At 44.4% G+C, this 21792-nt stretch overlaps 1 protein-coding gene across 1 annotated transcript; it reads right to left on the reverse strand.

Moving 5' to 3' along the window:
• Positions 1–5943: 5943 nt before the first annotated feature.
• letm2 (leucine zipper-EF-hand containing transmembrane protein 2) lies at positions 5944–21618 on the reverse strand. The gene is made up of 11 exons (XM_056283361.1): positions 21424–21618; positions 20756–20818; positions 19307–19841; positions 16341–16484; positions 15282–15425; positions 13919–14122; positions 11644–11763; positions 11248–11367; positions 10740–10829; positions 10181–10249; positions 5944–8601 (listed from the first exon to the last, which is right to left on the reverse strand). The coding sequence occupies exons 2-11, from the start codon at positions 20800–20802 to the stop codon at positions 8545–8547; spliced, it is 1530 nt and encodes a 509-aa protein (XP_056139336.1). The 5' UTR covers positions 20803–20818; positions 21424–21618; the 3' UTR covers positions 5944–8544.
• Positions 21619–21792: the final 174 nt, after the last annotated feature.

A 21792-nucleotide genomic window follows, 5' to 3' on the forward strand; every position in this document is an offset into this window, starting at 1 on the left:
CTGGCATTACCTGGCGAGCCTCCGGTACCATGGACTCGCTGGCTACATAGTTTTGAAAATTACATCATCGCCTCAGGGCTCGACGACGTGAGCCAGGCTAGGAAGACGGCTCTGTTGCTACACTGCTTGGGAGCAGAGGGTCATCGTGTGCTCGGGTCTCTGGGGAACGTCACAAGCTTTGCCGAAGCTGTGGGACTTATGAGCACCCATTTCGCTGCTCCACAGAGTGCCCTCCTTCGGCGATTTATATTCCGTCAGCGACACCAACTGCCTGGTGAGTCTGTGCGGCAGTACGTAGCTAATTTGCGAGGGCTAGCTAGCTCATGCAAGTTTGGCGCGCTTCAGGACGAGATGGTTCGCGACCAGCTAATCGAACACACCAACAACGCAAAGGTGCGTGAGACTCTCCTGCTGGAAAAAGACGATCTGCTGCTGTCCAGAGCAATTATCATCGCACTACAGGTTGAGGGAGCAGCTGAGTGTGCTGCTATGCTAAATACACAGCAAGTGGCCACCTCCAGTCAAGCTGCCAACGACTCCTCCCTCTACTCACGGCTGCCCCTCGGGACGCAACCCAACCAGAGCGAGGCGGGCGCCGACTCCACTGGGGACGTCTTGCAACTGCAACGACGGCGTTCTCGGCCCCGCCCTCAACAGTCCTGTGGTAACTGTGGGTCTCGGTCTCATGTTTCAAGGGCTCAGAACTGCCCTGCCCGTGGCCAGACATGCCGTAGCTGCGGTAAGCACAATCACTTTGCCAACGTCTGTAGATCTTCCCCGGCTGGGTCAGAGGGCCACACCCCCCAGTCTTCAACCGCCGTCATTCACAAGGTGAGCTCTGGGCCAGTGTCATTCAAATCATGCACAGTCAACATTAATGATGTGTGCATCCCCCTACTGTTGGACACCGGTGCAAGTGTGTCTCTCCTGAATGTTGATACCTACAGTCAATTTTTCGGTTCACTGCCACTGTCCGCACCCTCAGCTGTCCTCTGTGGGTATGGTGACTCCAAAATCGATCTGGTTGGCTCTCTCCAAGTGACTGTCCGCTATGGAACCAAGCTGGTGCCCAATGCAGTTTTTCATGTGGCACGCCGTGGGGCCAACCTGATGGGCCTGGACCTGTTCTCCGCTCTGGGGTTCTCCCTCTTAGACACAAGGGGGGCAGCAATCCTGACTGTCGCCACACCTTGGCAGCAGAAGTGGCCATCGCTGTTTATGGGGCTGGGCTGCCTCTCCGCCTTCACCCATCAACCTCTCCTCAACCCTGCTGTGAAATCTGTCATCCAACCACTGCGCCGCATCCCGTTGGCTCTCCGTGATGGGGTCTCCGCCGAGCTGCAACAACTGCTGGAAGCTGGCATCATTGAACCGGTGGACGCGTCACCTTGGGTCTCAAACCTCGTGGTGGCTAAGAAGAAGTCGGGGGGCCTGCGTGTCTGCGTCGATCTACGTGCAGTAAATAAGGCAGTGGTCCCTGATAAGTATCCACTGCCCACCTCAGAAGAACTCACTACTCAGTTCTATGGCTCTGAGGTGTTCTCCAAGCTCGACCTCAGACAGGGGTACTTACAGGTGCCCCTCCACCCCAGCAGCCGAAACCTCACAGCCTTTGTGACACATGCAGGAGTGTTTCGCTACACCAGGATGCCTTTCGGTCTCAGCTCCGCCCCTAGCTGCTTCCAGAAAATCATGGTCTCCGTGCTGGCTGGCATACTGGGCGTGGCCATTTATCTGGACGATATAGTGGTACACGGGCCCACCAGTGAAATCCACGACAAGCGCCTTAACATGGTCTTCGCAGCCCTGTCCAAGCACAAGCTAACTCTCAATGCTGAGAAATGTGTCCTCTCTGTGCCAGCCATCGACTTCGTGGGGTTCCGGCTGTCAGCGAGCGGTGTAACTCCACTACAATCCAACGTGGACGCCATTCAGGCCATCCCTGAGCCCAGCTCGGCCGCCCAGGTCGCCTCCTTCCTGGGTATGACAAGTTACTACCTGAGGTTTCTTCCCCAGTACTCTGCGACCACAGCCCCCCTGCACCAGCTGCTGCGTAAGGACGAGCCATGGGTGTGGTCAAAGGCATGCAGTGACGCTGTGCGTGATCTCAAGACTCAACTGACTTCACCACCAGTGTTGGCTCACTTCGACATCTCCAGCTCCACCTTTGTGACCTGTGACGCATCAGCCACAGCGATAGGGGCCGTGCTGTCTCAAACCCAGAACGGTGTGGAGAAGCCCATTGCCTTCGCCTCCCGTGCCCTCAACCTGACCGAGCAGCGGTACTCCGTGGGTGAGCGTGAGGCGTTAGCCTGTATCCTGGCTTGTGAAAGGTGGCACCTCTACCTCTATGGCCGCTCCTTCACCCTCAGGACAGATCACCAGGCCCTGACAGCGCTGCTGTCCACATCTGGGACAGGCCACAAACCCCTGAGGCTGCACCGCTGGTCTGACCGCCTCCGCCAGTACAACTTCAGCCTGCAGTTCACCCCAGGCAGAGACAATGTTGTCGCCGACCTGCTCTCTCGCTCTGTCTCCACCCCAGCTCCACAGACGGACACTGACTGTGTGGAAAAGGACATTGTCCAAATGCTACACACACCCCTCCAGGCCACTGTCTCTCTGCAGGAGCTGAGGGCAGCCTCCGAACAGGACCCTGTCCTCTCCCAGCTCCGCACCTACATCCAGAACGGCTGGCCTCACAAGGTCCCAGAGGAGCTGGCTGCGTTCGCCCGAGTCAGACAGGGGCTCTCCTGCTGGAACGACACCTGCGTGGCACGTGGGTTTTGCACAGTGGTCCCAGCTGCTCTCCGTGCACGTGTTTTGAATACGGCGCATGAAGGCCACCTGGGCATTGTGAAACTGAAACAGCGCTGCCGAGACCTGGTGTGGTGGCCGGGGATAGACAGAGATATTGAGGCTCTGGTGAAGGACTGTTCTGCCTGCCTTGTGAGTGGCAAGACTGGCCACCAGGCTCCCCCACCCCTGCAACCTCTCGCCTGGCCCTCTCAGCCCTGGGAACACCTGCAGTTGGACATTTGTGGTGAGATCCATGGAGTTCCCCACCACCAACGCTTCATGGTGGTCGCCTACGATCTACACTCAAAATGGCCTGAACTCACCACTTCCGGCACTGTGACCTCACAGATCATCATCGACTTCCTGGACTCTCTTTTCTCTCGCTGGGGCCTCCCAAAGGCCATCACCACTGACAACGGCCCTCAGCTGGTCTCTGCTGAGTTCACTGCTTATCTCGAAAGCAAGGGCATCCGTCATATACGCACTGCGTACTACCACCCCCAGGCCAATGGCGGCGTTGAACGTTTTCACCAGTCACTGAAGAACGGCCTCAGAGCACACATGGCCCAAGGGTGCTCTTTCACGCAGGCCATCCGTCACACTCTGCTGCACTATCGGGCCACACAGCACTCGACCACAGGCGTCTCCCCAGCCTCTCTCATGCTAGGCCGGGAACTGTGCATGCCCCTTGACAGGCTCCGCCCCTCCACACCTCAGGCACCTCCCTCTGGGGTCAGAGCCTCAGTCACTCGTCAGCAGACGCGGATAAAGCAACGGTTTGACCAGTCAAAACGAACCAGGGTGCCAGACATCAATGTGTCAGACTGGGTCAGGATCCGCAGGCCCCACAGGGACAATAAAATGGCTTCATACTGGTCCTCTCCTCTCCAAGTCACCCGTCAGCTGGGCCCAGCCACTTACCTCCTCAGCGATGGCACTCGGTGGCACTCCAGTCGTCTACGGAAGGTGTCAGCTCCGCCACACACAGCTGGTGACACAACCATAGCCATTCCCTCAGCATGGCGAGACGCCCCGGGGCTTCATGCAGCTCCTACACGGGCCCCAGACATTTCTGGGCCTCAGCTTCCCCTGCCATCTCCCTCCCCACCTCGGCCTGCCCAGCCTCAGGCCGCCCCGCGACCTGTTCGCACACGTTTACGCCCTGGCCACCTAGAGGACTTTGTGTCAACCTTTCATGTTTGAAATCCTGCCGGGGGGGGGGGGGAATGTTATGTATGCACACATCGACAGTGCTGCATTTGATTTGGTGCTGTTCTATTGTGCTGGGATCGATTGGTGATGCCTGCGGGCTCTGGGTTGTTTGATCGGGTCTGCCTTTGATGCTGTGTCAGTCTAAATAAAGAATGCCACGGAGAGGTTGTGTCGAGCGACAGCGCTGTGTCCTGACGTGATTTAAAAATACAATAATGTGGGCAATAGATTTGGCAGTATAGCAGACCCCATGGCCAGCTTAATCCATCCAAAACCAACAAAAACACCCGTCTGCTCCAAGCTAAGCTAGCCACTAGCTATTATTGATAGCTAATACAGCTAACGTATTATTACTGTTACTTTTACCCACACAATGCGCTGATTTCTTCCTTCATGTTTTGGTGTTTTCCGGCTACTTCCTCGATAGTTCTGAAATGCTTGACGGGCATAGCAACAGTAACCAAGGGGGGCGGGACTTTGCGAGGTCAATTACATTACTAGTTGCTTATTCAGTATTTTAATGAGATCTAGTTTATATTACAAATAAAGTTAACACGTTTTATTTTACATATATATTTAACACCAGTGAATTAAGATGACTAGTCACAATTGGTTGTTAATGTCAGTTTCAGATTTTACTAGTCAAAATGAAAAAGTTGATAGTGTCAAAATGAATAGTCAATAGAATAGTGAAAAGAAGAATAGCAACTAGTCACTTTTGGAAAACCACTAGGAACAGTGGGATTACTCGCAATTACTGGAATAGCTACCAGCATTAATAAATAGCTACCAATGACTAATATATACTTGTATAGTAGAATTGACTTAGAGACGAGTAAAAATGTAGTTCTAGATTAAGTATCTACTTTTAGCAGTTAATGGCAATGTTCAAGTGACAGCCAGAATAACTAGCATTTAAAAATACTTTTAATTTGTGGTAGCGTCTAATCACCTCGCCCTGGATTAACAAAGGCTCCAAAGAAATCACTCACCAGATCCTTTCGTGTTATTTACAGATTTTATAAACCAGTCGTCTTTTTATATGCAGCGAGACTGTTTCAATCGCAGTTGAATGCAGACGTCGCCATCTGCTGGAGACGATTGGTATTACAGGCGAAGCATGCTCAGTGACATCATTACGGCCTCTTGAGGTTGAACGCGGACCGCTTTAACCACGCCTCAGTTAAATACACTACATTGACAGATTACCATCCAATGCCACAGAGCAACGAACACCTTCTAAACATACAACCGAGAACGGGTCAGTCAAATTGGCTTGTCATCACTGACAAAAATATAATTCACTGCCGACAAATATTTCAGCCCTTGAATCAGTTAATACAGTGTTTCTCAACCGGGGGTCCGCGGACCCCTAGTGGTCCGTGGTGTACTTGCAAGGGGTCAGTGAAAATAAAATATCTTTAAAAAAAAGATCCTATGACATTTATAAATAGGATTATTTTACTCAAATGTGACTGAGACCTTTATCTACCTAAACTATAAAGGCTAACAGGACTTTTTTCTCTAATTACATCTGTTTCACAAGTGTAATTTATTGTATTTTAATAAGAGATCTCGCTCCCGTTTGCATTGTTAAAAGTTACTGCATAAAAATTCTGTTGTTACATATATCTGAAAGTTATTGCATAAGAATTCTGTTTTGTTAACTATATCTAAGTTACAACTGAAAGCTCTTATTTTTGCCCCAAAGAGTGAATAAATGCTACAATGCAATTTAAAATGCAGTTTCTACTGTTTCTATCAAATTGCAACGCCCCTCCCCCAAGATCAGCTGGAGGGGTCCTTGGGGTAGATCAAAAATACGCAGGGGGTCCAGGACCCCAAAAAGGTTGAGAACCACTGAGTTAATACTTAAAGTAAAGCAATCCATTTTTCCTCATTTGAAACAAAAACTTGACACGTTTCAAGGGTTTCATGAATTTAATTGTGAAGTCTGATCTTTCATAAACCAGGAAGTCATTTGAGACAGTAAAATGATGTATGGTTCCAATGCAGGGCAACGTTATCAAACACTTTCAATCGAAAGAATAAAACAAGGGGCTCATTGATCTCAATTACAAAGCAAGACTTGTAGATTTGCAGAATGCAGCGGAGGGCTGGGATCTGTAAGGAGTCTGAAGTCATGTTTTCCTCCAGTAAATCCTGAATTACAATGATGGCTGAGAACAGGTTATATCACCAGTAGTCACAGAGGCAATTTAAAGTTTGTACTACAGCAATTTACACAAGTACAGCCCACCTAATCCCAGCAACTAATTGGTGTGACGAGTTTAATAACTGCAATAACCATCATTACATAACCTGGGTGGGAAGAGTATAAACCAGATTGTCATAATTATTGCACACAGAGCCTTCTGCTGATATAGAAAAGTGCAATTGATGTAGCTGGGATTAATTTTCATGTATTTTTGGCTACGATGCGAGTCTTTATGGTTGAGCGTGGAATCTGAACACAAATCAAAGTTCTGGGGATATAATGTTGCTCACACATGCTTTTACGTATTTTCAATGCACGCACGCAGAAACAGGTAACACCTTTTCTGTTTTTGTATTAAGGAGAGGAGAAAAAGGATTAATAGGGATCAATTAACACTGTGATGGAGTGTGGGGGGGGGTGGAGATATCCCACATTAGAGTGAGCAAGTAGGTAGTTAGAAAGACTTGCATTTGTCAAACCAAGTACACAACTAGAATAAGATCCTGAGAACAGAATAGAAAACTAAATGAAAACACAAGTCAACCGCAGAGCTCATTAACCTTAGGCACCAATGTAAAACCAAGAACAAACATTTTCAATAATTATTTTGCTTAAAAAAATAATACCCATTCATTTTTTTTATCCATTTCCACAAGGTGTCCATGGGTAAGGAGCCAAGGGGAAGAAAAGGGAGGAAATAATATTTCTATTTCCTCTTGGGGGTGAGAGCTGAATATCAGAAATAATATAAACTTGATAGGGAGCTCAAGTTTTCCCAAAAGCTAAGGCATTAAACACACACAACCACATGTATACAAAGCTGTATACAGGACACGCTTATTTGGTAAACACTTGAATAACAACCATCAAGGTTATATAAATATGAAAGCTAAATGAAGCATGAGAGTTAGGTATATTAGCCTTAACTATAAGCTCTCCCGAGAACCTTGTTACAAAAAATAGATATTAAACTAATTTTGAATGGCTTCAACAACCTTCATTTAAATTTTCTCGCAATAATAACTGTCACTGCTAGTGACGTTCTCACATTGGGTTATCATCGATGGCGATGGATGAAAATCCATTGCAAGCTAGGTTGAGTATCGTTTAAATTTAACTCAATTTAAAATGCTGAAAGATCACATCATGAAACACAACATGTATATTCCAGTACAATAAAGTGAGATTTTATACAGACTGAAAATTTTATTTCTGAACAGTGGAGGCAGACTGCCCCTCACTAGTCTTTTTTCTTTTTTTCGGGGGGGGGGGGGCGGTGTAAAGGAGTGAGCACTCTCTTCCGATCAGAATAATCAACCAGTGTTCATTTACTATTTACAACTGCAAGCACCTAACAAAACGCCACTTCATTCAGTACCAGGGCCATTAGTTACCCACCCCCAGGCAAGTTGAGAGTGAACCTCTGGTTGTTACACCCAAGTTTAAAACTCTGTATGTTGATGTTGACACATCCTTCTACAATTCAGAATGTTCCAAATTTGGCAGGCGTTAAACTCTTGATGTTCAACCACCTAATTCTGAAAAACGTGTTTATCTCAGCAGCCAACTTCTGTCTTGTTCTGAAGTGGATTATGAGGTCAGACAAATCGAACCAAATAAAACAAATAGGAGGAAAAGGGTTCATGGAACCCTCTTGTCGAGTTTTAGGGAGTTGTATAGCAAACTGTAAAAAACAGCTGCTGCAATGTCAGACACTGAATAAATGTACAGGTATTTACAAATTTACAAGAGGAGGAAGCTCTGGTCTAAACCATACGGAGACACCATCCAGACTGACAAACAGGTCCTGTTTCATTCAAGTGAATTGAATCACACCACCAGTGGCCTGGCAATGCAGTGAAACTGGACACAGTCCAGTTGTAGTGAAAGACTATAGTGACTGGAGTGCATGCATTTAAAAGCAGAAAAATAAAGTCAAGGAATAAGGGCTGCTGACGTGAAGTCCATGTGTATGACTTCTGTCCAACAGTCAGAAGATCTTGTTTTGATGTAAACAGCGGAGGGGACAGGGAAGGGGCAGTTCCTGGACCAGTGTAACATCTGGTATTATCAGCACAAAGACTGCACAATTGTAGAACAATGTTACATTGGCCCGTGGATTTCCAATCGCCCTCTGGTGTAGGGGAAGAAACAAAGGGTTTAAAAAGCTGGGAGGAGTTAGTTCCCTAATGATCAGCTATTGTATGGTAGATCACTGATAGCCCACTATCCAACCACTGCTTCCTGTGGATATAGAGTTGTCATGGCCAAATCTCTCTCCCAGTCAGTCCATCCAGGAGTCTCCTGAGCCTCTTTTAAACACCATTGGCACTCATTTTGCTCTTCTGGGTGACATCTGTTGCCGCTTTAGCCTGGAGGAGATATCATAGAGAAGTGATTGGTTACAGTCTGCATTTATCTGAAAACAAGAACTTGTCGTGTGATTTGATTAAATATAGAAACATTTTTCATATGATTTTTCTTTTATACAATGACAAAAAATAGATCATTGTATAAAATTATATATGTATATATTCCACCCCCCTTTGGTTAACAGTTAAGTGATTATGAAATATTAAATTTATTTTCTTTAATTTTTTAAATTAAATTCATTAAGTTTAAAATAAATTCAAAATTTTATAAATACAATTTTAAATTTACAAAAATGTATAAAAATTTTCAATAAATATTACAAAGGTATGCTTCAAAGTATTTGGATTCTTTGTAGCAAAACAGTCTGTAAATTCTGGGGAAAATGTCAGTCTACTTTTCATAATATATTTACAGAATATATTTGTAATCACAACCTTAACCATCATGTACTCTGAGCCCATGTGGGCTGCAGAGATGGGGTCCATCACATTGAAATTAAAAAATTCTGACCCCTCTATACCAGCTAGTCATTTTCATCATCTTTTGCATTCACTACATGTGGGAGTGTGTCCAAATGTAAGCCTTGATATCATGTCACATCATGAAAAAACAGCCTATTCTGGTGTCATACTGTGAGGTGAACCTGCACCCTTCTACAGCCCAGCCAGCTGAGCCATGCAATTTAAGATGGCACTATTCGAAAAATATTACTTTATTGCACAATGTAGTAGTTAGCTGTTCATACACGCCAACATTCCCATTTTTGATGGGTTTTCTACCTGCTTTTAACCCCTTTTTCTACTGTGCTCCCAATCACCGTGATGGCCCATTGCGGCGATCGCTGACACTTCTGTTTTTTCTGTTTTTTTAAGGAATATCTACATTTTCAGACAGAAGCGGAGGTCTCTGGACATTTACAATGTCCCACCTGTGGCCGCCATGTCTTTGCACCTTGATACAATTAGTGACACAAGTGATGTCGTCGAACAAGCAAACTCAAAAGTAGGTTGCGCCCTCTTCTTCTCACCGATTTGAATCATCACATATTTGTATCGGAATTTACTGTCTTGCAAAGTATCGTTACGTTCCTACTTGTATGTGATTGAATGCTTGGTGTGTATGCTTGCCCCTCACAGGCTTCTTGAGGGCAGAGCCTTGGGTGAATTTCTGGGCACTGATCTTTCTGTCTGCCTCTGACCACTTCCCACCTACTGTATATCTAGCCTTCTCAGAAAAATAAGACCATGTAAGTAATTACACCGTCAGTTAAGTAATTACAGTGTAAGTCTACACTTGATTGCACTGATGTGGATGTAAGCAGATTAAGTACTAGTCATGTTCATTAGATCCAAATTTCAAAATTATATCTTAATAAATGTTACACATACATTTTAAAGCTATAAATGGAAATTTGATTGAAAGCTATCTGAAAGTCAACTCAAACATCAACTGACACTACTGAATTAATTATCATTATTTGGATGAATGAATCATTTTGAAACATTATTGAAATTGTAGATTCTTGTCTCCATATTTGGTAGGTGTATGCACAGAGCCAAGGTTTCACAGGACACTCACCTGAAGGATCTCCGCAGGGGACAGAGGTTTTTCTGACACCTTTGGAGCCTTATCTCTTATTTCCTCCGCCTGGGACAGAAACACATAAATAAATAAAAATTAGAATGCTAGACATGCCTTGCATTGCAGAGTTACGGATCTATTTATTTTTGCAATCCTGAACACATTTCTGCACCATAATTTATAGATTCTGAACCTGAAATTATGAATAGCTGACATAAATTTACAAATCTATGAAGCGGAAGTATTTCAGAGAATAATAATAATAATAATATGTACTTTATTAATCCCCATGGGGTATTTCATCCTCTGCATTTAACCCATCTCAAAAAACACTGTAGCTAGGAGCAGTAGGAGCAAGATTTGCAAATCTTTTACAGGTCAATTCAGAAGGAGATCTTGCCAGCCAATACGAATGTGACATTAACATGAGGAGAATGTTGTATTTTCATCATCCAATATCTTTGATTTGTTCAGCTATGTAGATTTTTTTTTTACTGCTGCAAATGCCCAAGTTCTGTTTGAGGATCATCAAATCTTATGTCAACGGTGTACTCACCGTTCTGTCTTTAATGATGAGAGCAGGGTCGGCCAACATGTCCGCTGTGGTTGAGGTTGCTTCTGTATTCTCCACTGGTGGAGTGGCTTTCTATTGAAAGAAGAACACCACCACACGTATGAAAACGTGCACAAACTCCCCTTGAACAGAGGGGCTATATATATATATATGGCTGTCAATCTTATATGTGATTTTATAACAGTTTCTATAATATTCTACATTATCATTTTTTATTATTGTCACGCTCAAAAAAAGGGCTCATTGTATGCCATAACCAAGAAAATCCGTTGTGTAACATTGGTTTAGCTCAGAGGCTCCTGGTTTTGTTAAGCTGGCAGGGAAATACTCCAAATCTGACCTGCATACCAACGATTCGGTGGCCTGAAAACTCGACTTTCATGTGCTCTGTGTGAATTCTCTAAATTGTACATTTACAGAGAGATATCGCAGCTTGGCTTGTTAGATCTAATTGGATTGTATGTGCTGAATATATGCGTCTATGTCCAACCTCTAGTTTGGGTACTGGAGGGATGACGGGGGGTTTCGGTTTGAGGTCGGTCAAGTACATGGCCCTGGACAGCAGAAGCAGGGATGGGGGAACATTCTCCTTCAGGTGCAGATCCACCCACTAGAGGGCACGGGGATTTAAAAATGGAAAATAATTCAAAGTGAGTCAATTAACTTGTCATCAGTCTCTTCATTGTCATTTCCAAATACGTTTGCACCGAGGCCATTCCATAAAAAAAAAAAAAAAATCTCTTCCCAAACAAACAACCATTATTATTACAACTGACAATCACAGAAAATGTGCTGTACTACCCAATTATTTGCCAGTGAATCATGCATTTCGAAAATAACTGCTGGCTTTAAAAGCTTTGTCGAGACTGCCATTCAAATGTCTCACCTGCTGCATCTGTTGGCGAAGTTGGTCAGTGGTGAGACCCAGGGACCTCATCCCTCTGCTACGACATGCAGCCTGCAGCTCTGACACACTCATTGCTGCCACACCCTCTGTTGCAATCATCTGTACAATGACAGAGAGTAAAGCATTTGAACGACTGGCATAAATACAATAAGAATATGGGGCTTTTTTTCCCCTATCTTTATTCGAGAGCATGACTTATTAATTTCATGTTCAGATTTTGTAATGCTTTCCCTCAAAACCCTACCTTCGCACGCAAATAGCCCCTGCTTGTGCATAGATTTGCTCTGCTTCTGTTTAAACTTTATGCTTGCACTTAGACATATTGTTGCTTGCACAGATTTCCTGCGCTCCAGCTTAAGCCCTTCTCCTCGCACTCAGGCTGCTTCTGTGCACTCCTGAAACATCTGCTCTCAGATTTCTGCTCCGGGCATTTTTTTGTGCAATCTACTACTGCCATGGGTAACCAGGGCCTCGACCGATCCGGTATGGAAATCTGATTTTATTATCCAAATATTTGATTTGGCGAAGGTTTTATGCTGGATGCCCTTCCTGAAGCAACCCCCCACTTATCCGGGCTTTGGAACGGCAATAAGAATGTACTGGCTTGGGGATCCTAAGTGGCTGGGTTGCGATTTTTTTTGTAAAATAGCCATGTCAAAATTCCCCAACCAATAGAATGCTCGGTGTAGTGCTGACCAGTGAAAAGATCCCTGCCTCGTTTTGGGCAAGTTCACTTTACTTCTTAGAGCGTCCCTTACGGGCTACCAGATTCGACTCCCACCCTCCAAGGGTTTATTATATGTACTTCCTTTGCTTTCTTTATGACTTTTGGCATAAAAGGAAAGTTAATATATATACACCAGTGCCCATACTTTTTACTATATAAAATAGTAGCCATATAGCACACTGGCCTCCCATCGGTGTGCTAGAGGGGAAAACAACCTCACCTTCATGATTCAGGAGCAGGAGTCTAGCGGATCGCTGGCCAACATGGACCACCAAAGTCGAGGGCCTCAAGTAAGTTTTTTATTTTAATGGTGACATTACTGGAACCAACATTTTTGTGATATTGTTTTAGTTTGCCATACTTTGTACGCCGACAATGATGAGAATCAACCATGTCAGCTCATGCTCATTGCGGCGTCCATTTTGTTGTTAGTTGCCTAGCAACAGTGTTCCCATGACCTACAACACTTGAAAGCCAAGGATAGCCATGGATGTATATTCTTGTGCTGCAAATATGACTGTCAATTCAATTTGAATGGGTGAAATTAATAGCACCATTAAAGTAAAAAACTTATTTTAGGCCATTGACTTTGGCGGTCCACGTTGGCCAGCAATCTGCTAGACTCCTGCTCATGAAGGTGACATCATTTTCCCCTTTAGCATACCATCGGGAGGCCGGTGTGCTATATGGCTATTTTATGGAGCTAGTCCAGTAAAAAGTATGGGCACTGGTATACATACATTACCTGTCCCTTTATTCCAAAAGTTGTAAAGAAAGCAAGGGAAGTACATATAATAAAGCCTTGGAGGGTGGGCGTGGATGAATCCAGTTAGAGTAACCGCCCGTGAGAGACGCTCTAATAAGTCAAGTGAACGCACCTGCAATGAGGCAGGGATCACTTCATTGGTCAACACTACACCTGGCATTCTATTGTTTGGAGAATTTTGTCAGGGTTATAGCTCAAAAAATCCAAGAGCAGAGCAGAAATCAGAGGGCAGACGTTTGACAAGAACACAGGAGAGGCCTGAGTATGAGAAGGGCTGAAGCTGGAGCGTAGGAAATTGTGCAAGCAACAATATAGCTCAATGTAAGAATACAGTTAAAATAAGAATACAGCAACAGTATGTCTGAGTGCAACAGGCATAAAGTTTAAACAGAAGCAGAGCAAATCTAAGTGCAAGCAGGGGTTATTTGAATACAAAGGCAGGGTTTTGAGGGAAAGCATTACAAAATCTGAACGTGAAATCAATAACTCATGCTCTCAAATTGCAACAAGGCAATATAGGTGTAATCATGATGTGCAAATGATGGGTGTAGTTTTTATTGCAGCATCTGTGCCCAACAGCTTGCAGGTCATAAGGCCAAAAGAGACTAAAATGACTCAATGGGAAATCTCTGACCTTTATCCTTCCTCAATTCACTCAGCTTCCCCTTCCTCTCTCCTCCATGGCCATAAACTAAGCCACCCCTCATGGTCATAAACAAAGCCACCCTTCTTCCACGACATCTTGCAGCACTGCTTCTCACCTCGTCGTCAGCCTTGATGTTCCTCAGCTGCATCATCAGCTGGAAACGCAGCAGGTTGTTGGTGCCAATGGGCTGCAGTTCCAGTAACTTGCAAAGAGCCACCAGCTGGGGACGCTCTAGGTGCTCTAGCGTCAGCTCATCCTCAAACAGCTTCGAAAACCTGACAATTTCCTTTGTGGACGGCTGCTCTCCTGTGTGCCGTACCTAAAGAGCAGAAGGGAGATCAATTTACTTGAGCTTACTGATCCAAGAGGTGCCCCCTTTTCTGGCCCCTGACCTTTCATTCATCATGGGTAATTATTCACCTTGGCGCCATGTTTGGTTGCCTGACGTCATAAGGGAGATTAAACGCTGAAGTGCCATAAATGTCAATGTTATAACTCCGCGACAAGAATACTATTTCAAGAGTAGTATTGAATAAAATGACAGATTAGGCCAACAATTTCTTTATTGGCCTTTATTAGAAGACTTCAAATGTGTTTAGCCGTTGCAGTTTTCATGATACAAAATGAATGAAGGCTGCTCTGCTGATTGACTTTCATTCATTCGTTCTAAAGAGATTAAAAAAACAATAAGAAAACATAGCTCAGCCATGGGAAATGTTTTAATGTAGCTGCTGAGATGATTTCTAGCTGTGACTGTGATTAATCCTACTTGTGAAATTGTATTTTCATAGCAGTTTCTATGGCACTTCTGCATCTAATCCCCCTCATGATGTCAAACATGGCGGTGAGGTGAGTTTATGAAAATGGAACTGAGTGAACTTGTTCTGTGTCTACAGTATTTGGGCGGTGTTACCTTTTTGATTCTTTTTTGTTTTTTTAATTTCCCCCCTTTTTCTCCCCAATTGTACCTGGCCAATTACCCCGCTCTTCCGAGCTGTCCCGGTCACTGCTCCGCCCCCTCTGCCGATCCGGGGAGGGCTGCAGACTACCACATGCCTCCCCGATACATATGGAGTCGCCAGCCTCTTCTTTTCACCTGACAATGAGGAGTTTCGCCAGGGGGAAGTGGCACGTGGCAGGATCATGCTATCCGCCCCCACCGACCAGAGGAGTCCCTAGTGCAGCGACCAGGACACATACCAACATCCGGCTTCCCACCCGCAGACACGACAAATTATGTCTGTAGGGACGCCCGACCAATCTACCTTTGATTCTTCATCAAAAAATTATCTGTTAGCTGTGATAGTTGATTAATAACTAGCAGAGTGATAAACATGACAGCACAAAATATTTCCCACCTCTTCACACAGCAACACTGTAATCTTACTAATACCCGATAGATATAATCTAGGGACTTGACCTGTAAACATTGTGGAAATACAACGCAAAATATGGAGCATATAGAGATGAGGTTTTACCTTCTGTACATATGTAGAGAAGCGCTGCGTCTCGTCTTCTGTCATGGCCTTGGCTTTGTTTCTGCGGGCCATCTCAGCGATGGTCTCCTGGAGAAACTTGGCCAGTTCCAGCTTAGCAGCCAGACCCTTCTTCTGCTTTTCTTCCTGCTCGAAAAGAGTAGAGTGAGTCTTTCAAAATTACTACTTGGGGGAACAAAAATATAGTAGATATAAGGATCGACAAATTAGATATGGTCAAATGGGTATGTGAAATTTATCTGTCACAATTATGAAAGATGCTAGAAAGGCAACAAATATGACTGTGTGGTTTGAAATGTAACGACTAAGCATTGAACAGCAAACCAAAAAATAACATTTACATTAAAAGCTAAAATGTGTTTGACTTAAGACCACATGATCATTGATTAAACATTAATGAAAGAACATAAGTCTTGAAAAGAGGAGTAGGTGTATTTTTTGCCCTTTGAGATATTACTTCACTTGACTGCAGAAAAAAAGTAAAGGGAAAAAAAAGAGGTGCAAATGCACAACATATTGAATCAACCCCTTATCAATGTCATAAATCTCCCATAAAACTACCAACAAATCTCTATTCGTATTATGTCAGTGTTTTGAGAGGCGAGGCACCTCCCTGTTGTCCAAGAGCACGTGGACATATCTGTTAGTCATTCAACCGTGTTCCAGAGAAGCCGGGGAAAATTGGATTTGACAGGGTTACCGGACCCAGCATTTCATCCAAGTGAAGTTGAATAAGTCACAAAAATATGCTCACCGGTAACAATAAACAAATTAGATCACCAAAGGGAGTCACCCTTAGCTCACTGCACCAGGTAATTTCAAAACCATTCGTTTATTTAAATAGACCTGGCATCCTTTGCCATGATCACCTGGTTTCAACTGCTTAGATCAGCTGCTATCAACAGTCTGGTGTACGATCCTCAGCCATATCTAACAAGTTATGCAAGTAAGCAGGAAGATAAACCTGGACATAAGGCCAATGGTGTTTCTGGTGGCAGTATGTAGGTGTGTGTGTGCACATGAATGTAAATATAAACATGCCTTTTTGGACTCTGTCTCAAAAGTGGATGGCAACATCTCTGGGAATAGCTTGAGGAAGACGGGAAGCAAGAACTCCATGAAAGGAACAATGATGAACACCACGAATGGCACGAGGCGAAACAGGTCAGCACAGGTCCTCATCAGCTAAAAAAGACAAAAAGTGAAATGGAAAATGAAGACATCAGAATGAACTCTAACAGTGACCAACAGGTCATACTGTTGCCAATATCATGAAGCGGTATTACAACCTGGGTAAAAACCTACAATTAGTGCTGCCCAGCAGGGCGATAGTCAGCTTCTGGGAAATTGTCACCCTTGGCAGCTCCAAAACCTCTGGCAGTGTTTGCACATGGAGCCCACTACACGTGTACCATAGCACTGCCGGTCCACTTATAAAACAGCCCAAATATAGCTCAACCAGGGCACTCAGCTGTGGTCACTATCTGCACGCATGGCTAATTTACTCACTCTTCACAAGTCAGTGAGCAAGAGGAACACATCATCTCAATACTCAATGAATCTTACTTCAAGACATTGTCACAGAGTGCTTCTTGGCCCTTACTAATTCACTGAAAAGACAACTGGGAGTTGCCTCTCATACTTTACTGACTTCTAGAGAAACTGCTTAAAATGAGTCATTTAAATCTCCTAAGTAATAATATAGATGGAATTTAGGTTTGTACAGCACTGTCTTTTGCCCATGCATTTTCAACCCAACCTAGACCAGGTCATCTAATAACATGAGTCGATTTGCATTTCGTAACTGGCTCCTGGTATGCATTAATACACATCTGAGTGATAGAGTGAAACTATAGCGATAGTGTGCTGCTACAGTTCGCCATGAAGTGACTCTACATCAGTTGAAGTCAGTCCTTATCAAGTTATTTGACACCAATGGTGATATTTGATAAGTGCTTTGGTGTTTGACCTCTTCAAATACCAGATTTATCTGAAATGAAACAGCGTCATCGGGGCCGTTGAGCCTGCAATTTTCCCAGCACGGAAAAAAAATGCCTGTTAGCCACAACAACTTTGTCTTTTTTTTTTCCAAACTTAGCGTTACCGGCCTTATTCCTCAGCACTTCACTGGTATGGTGAAGGTGTTTTAACACTACGCCCCTTACTTTTTCTGGGAAATTGCAACTTGATAACCGTCAAAATGAGAAAATAGAAAAGATTTCATGATTTGAATATTTGCGGATTACCTACTGTCTTAAATATGCAAGGGACGGAAAGTATTGGAAAGGAAATGTTTTTATGTACATCTTGAGGCCTCTTGCTTTGTCTTCAGTGACTAGCAAAATAGATAAGGCTAAATGAATACCCACTATGTCCAGCACCGACTATGTGGTGCATTCAATGACAGAAACGAAGACAACAATATACCATATCATACATCTGGCTAGCATAACAGTTAGAAAGCATTCAACTTTCAAGAAAGACTCGAGTTATATAATTCTGAGTCAGATCTGTAAACATATTGCCCAAAGAGCCAGGCTTAGACTTAGGCCGGAGATATACTTGATTTTTAACTACACGTTCATTTGCGCATGGTGGCTGCCTCGTGTATCTGTTTGTGCATGTCCTCAGAAATTAATGCTACGTGTGTCTGCAAGAGCCAATACGCACATGAACAGTAGGGACAGTAGGCACATCAGCAACGACAATGCAAGACAAACAGACCTGCAATTACCCGCATCTGTATGATGTGTCATTGTCGCTGCACATTGACAAATACGCTTTTGTTTGTTTTTTTTACTACTTTTATAATCCCCATGGGGCAATTCTTTCTCTGCATTTAAGCCATCCTAGCTGTGTAGCTAGGAGCAGTGGGCAGCCGCCGTGCAGCACCCGGGGACCAACTCCAGTTCTTCTTGCCATGCCTCGGTCAGGTGCACAGACAGGAGTACCAATTAATTCCCCGAGAAACTCGTGTTGTATTGTTTAAAAAAATGTTTCTCAATAAAGTAAAAATTTTGAGACCGTTAAGTCTGTGCACGGTGAAAAATGTTCAAGTGTAGAGACGGTGCAGTGCTGATGGCATGTTTTGTCTATTTATGTCCTTAGTTCTCTGGTGTACCCTCTACTGGAATCCTCCAGTAACACAAGTACACAGGCAAATATGTGAACAATTCACCTGAGAAATGATGAGAGACTGAAGAATTCACTAAGTGAACACTTCCGTTCACGATACAGCCATTGTCTACGAGAACATGTGGTTAAAAATCAAGTATATACATCTCTGGCCTTACAGTGTCACAAGTAGGCTACGTGGTATTCACTGTAACACACGACACTGTCAAAATCTCACTAAAGAACATATTGTGCTAAACCAATAATTTAATATAGATCTAAAAGGTCCGCAATAGTAGGACCCCCCCCCAATTTCAAGTATTAAAATTGTAATTAAACACATGCAACTTGTCATTACAAAACAGCTACTCATGACTGCAAGCTTAATTCTAGCTTGTCTGGCAAGACTGAAACATGACACCCTCAGTTCACATTCATTCAAGAAGTCATAACATACCTTCAGACCAAGTCTTACGTAACCAACTTACTGATAGTGGCCAAGAGGAACACTGACAGAACAGAGCAACTGAAGTGACTGCTTTTATAACTAGGCCTACATCTTTTCCAATGACAATAACAAAAGAGACTAAGGACACTGTACTGCAGCCTGAGGCCAAATACAGGAAACGTTAAAAGTTAGGGGCAGTAACAACAGAAACCAAATGCAGATCAGTTTTTTAATGCATAACACTAAGGTCTCGTTGTAGCGTAAATGATAATACTTGGGTTTGAAATTGTAGGACTCACAGTTGAAGATAAAATAACGGAAGAGTATATTACTTTTCTATTGTACTTTTCTATTTTCTAACAGTACAGTATACAGGCATCAAATTAGTAGTCCAGATTGTAAGTAAATCATCTCTGATGCTATAATCTCTGTGCCCAGTTCTTACCCTTCTCCTCTCCCTGCGTGTGAGCAGTTGTCCATGTAGCAGCCTCCACACCATTCTGCCTGCAATCTTGATGTCAATGCCCAGCAATCGGAAGCCATTATAGTAATGCTTCAATTCATCCACAATCCTCTGATAAATAGACTTTTTCACCACTGCCCTCTCCTGAACTGGAGGGACAGCTGCTGCTGTAGTGGTAGCAGTGGACACTGGAGTGGAACTAGGTGGGGCCTGAGGTGGTGGTTGAGGGGTAGCAGAGTCATTCTTTACCCCAGCAGGGCCATCCTGGGCTGTGGTAGAGGATGCCTTATTGTTTTCCTGCTTTATATCCTGGAGCCAAACACTTGAGTTGTGCAGTGACCGGGCTAGTAGGGTGTGAGTATGACAAGTCGCATGGGCCCGGGGGCAGTGGGGGTAGCTAGAGCGGTAGTGCCTGAGGGGGTACAGGGAGGAGAACCGTTTGGGAGGGTCTACATGGAGGTAGGCTTTGGATGGGAGAGAGGAGCAGCTGTGCCTCTTGGACAGCAAATATGAACCCCTGGTGATAGCAAAGAAAAAAATTAGTTATTAGGCAATGTTGTCAAATGGAAAAAAAGCATACGATATATTACCAATTCGAATTAAACATGGCAGTCATTGTCCAATATACTCATATTGACAAGTAGCATGTCTTAGAATTGTATGGCCTGAAAGATGACTTTGCAGAAACAGTAAAAATATTATAACCTAGATAGAAGCCTAAAATCTAACTATTAATACCTAGAAGCGCTGCTTTCAAATTTTAGGTACTATTAATCCCTGAGTAAGGACTGAATATATTAAAAGAACTGGAAATTGATTTTGATATGTTCATGTTTCCCAACTTATTCTCCCACCCCCTTGCTGGCACACTGGCCTCTGTTTGATGACTGGCCACTTCACATCACTCATTCAACATCACCATAAAAACTTAGCTATTCACCATCACACAAGAGCAATTTTATTCTTAAACTACACCAAATTCTGACCCACCCATTTGACAAAGAGCCCCCATCCTATGTCACCTATGTCTACTCTTTATATCACAAATATCAGTCATCATGAGACTAAAACAAATGTTGCTAGGAGGGAAACCAAGCTGCCCCAGATGTCACTGACCACAACACACACTACAGTATCAGTCTTGAATTGTAATTTTTCATCAAAAAGTAAGAAGTGTATGTATTAATGCAGTCATATGATATTGGCTTGTCAGAAGTCCCTGTTTAAAAAGACTGCACTATAGCCTGCCTTTATGTAAATACAGAACTGTGATACAAATTCAACTCATCGGTGGACGTCTTGGCTGATTGTTATATACGATGATTGTTAGCTAACTCGAGGTAAGACAATAATGAGCATATTGCCAGACGACCTTGCTTGTATCTAAGAAACCATTATTTCGACAACAATGAAAGTAAGCAGATGGCCTACCTGGATCTTGTGACTGCAAGGAGCACCTGGGGACTAAAGACTGCCATGGCAGATTAAGGTCACCTGTTAAACACACACACACACACACACACAGTATTATGGTGGTGACTATGTGTAGGACTCACAGTTGAAGATAAAATCACATAAGTGTCTCAATTTGGCTGGAAATGTCGATTCAAAAGCAGCAGACAGACGGTTGTCCGTCATCGTCCCGGTGAAACACGTTCCTTCCCAAGCCCGTTCCCATCATGTGTCCCGCACGGTCACGTGGCCAACATAAACAGCCAAGTTCGAGTCGGCGACCACAACCCCGGCCGTTTAGTTAGCCGTGACAGCGGTTAATAGGCTTCAACAATTAACAGCGTCATTTGGGACGTCTTGGCAAGAATGGCACTAAGTCAGTTTTTCTGAATCGAGGCGTTTTCGGGGGATTTATTAAGCCATACACTTTACATGTGGCACATTTTCCAAAACAGCGCTGCACAGACACAATCTCTCGGTCAACACATGCGACAGCAACAAAAACCCCAATTAAAAAGCGATACCTCGCTGAAACGGTTACTAAGTAGCTGATTCGACGCCCGCATTAGCAAGCACGCTAGCGCGGCCTAGCCGGTCAGCGGGCGCTCAGCCGTAGCTGGGCAATGGAAGTCGGAAGACGAGCCTACCTCTATGGCTGCTGACGGCGCGTCGGGAGATCTCCGGTTACGACGCGAACGGTAAAAAGCCATTCACGACCATCGGTTGACGGAGAAGACGCGACAGAAACGATGAACGCCGCGAAGCCGAACCCACGCAGGGACTGTTTGCGCCTGCGGAAACGCGCTGAACCAGACGCCGCGCTCCTCCCTCCGCGCTGGCACTTCCCTGCCGCACTGAAAGGTCACGCCGGCGCCCGCCGCCCCTACGTCAGACGGCGGAGGTTACGTCACTCCCAACAGCCAATCGGAGCCTCGATAACCGCGCCGTATCTGCATTGCTTTGTGGGCTCGGGTTCTAATATTTCAAAGCGTCTATCCTCGCGCATTCCTCTTTAA

Source organism: Lampris incognitus, chromosome 1, assembly GCF_029633865.1.
Source record: "Lampris incognitus isolate fLamInc1 chromosome 1, fLamInc1.hap2, whole genome shotgun sequence".
NCBI classification, from domain to species: Eukaryota; Metazoa; Chordata; class Actinopteri; order Lampriformes; family Lampridae; genus Lampris; species Lampris incognitus.

Bases quoted from the DNA above. Each gene is read 5' to 3' on its own strand.
- letm2 (XM_056283361.1), bottom strand. From the start codon at position 20,802: ATGGCAGTCTTTAGTCCCCAGGTGCTCCTTGCAGTCACAAGATCCAG. The intron at 15,426-16,340 runs GCATGTTTATAT...CTTTTCGAGCAG, and splicing joins TTGAGACAGAGTCCAAAAAG to GAAGAAAAGCAGAAGAAGGG. The intron at 10,830-11,247 runs GTTGGACATAGA...TTCTTTCAATAG, and splicing joins CTCCAGTACCCAAACTAGAG to AAAGCCACTCCACCAGTGGA.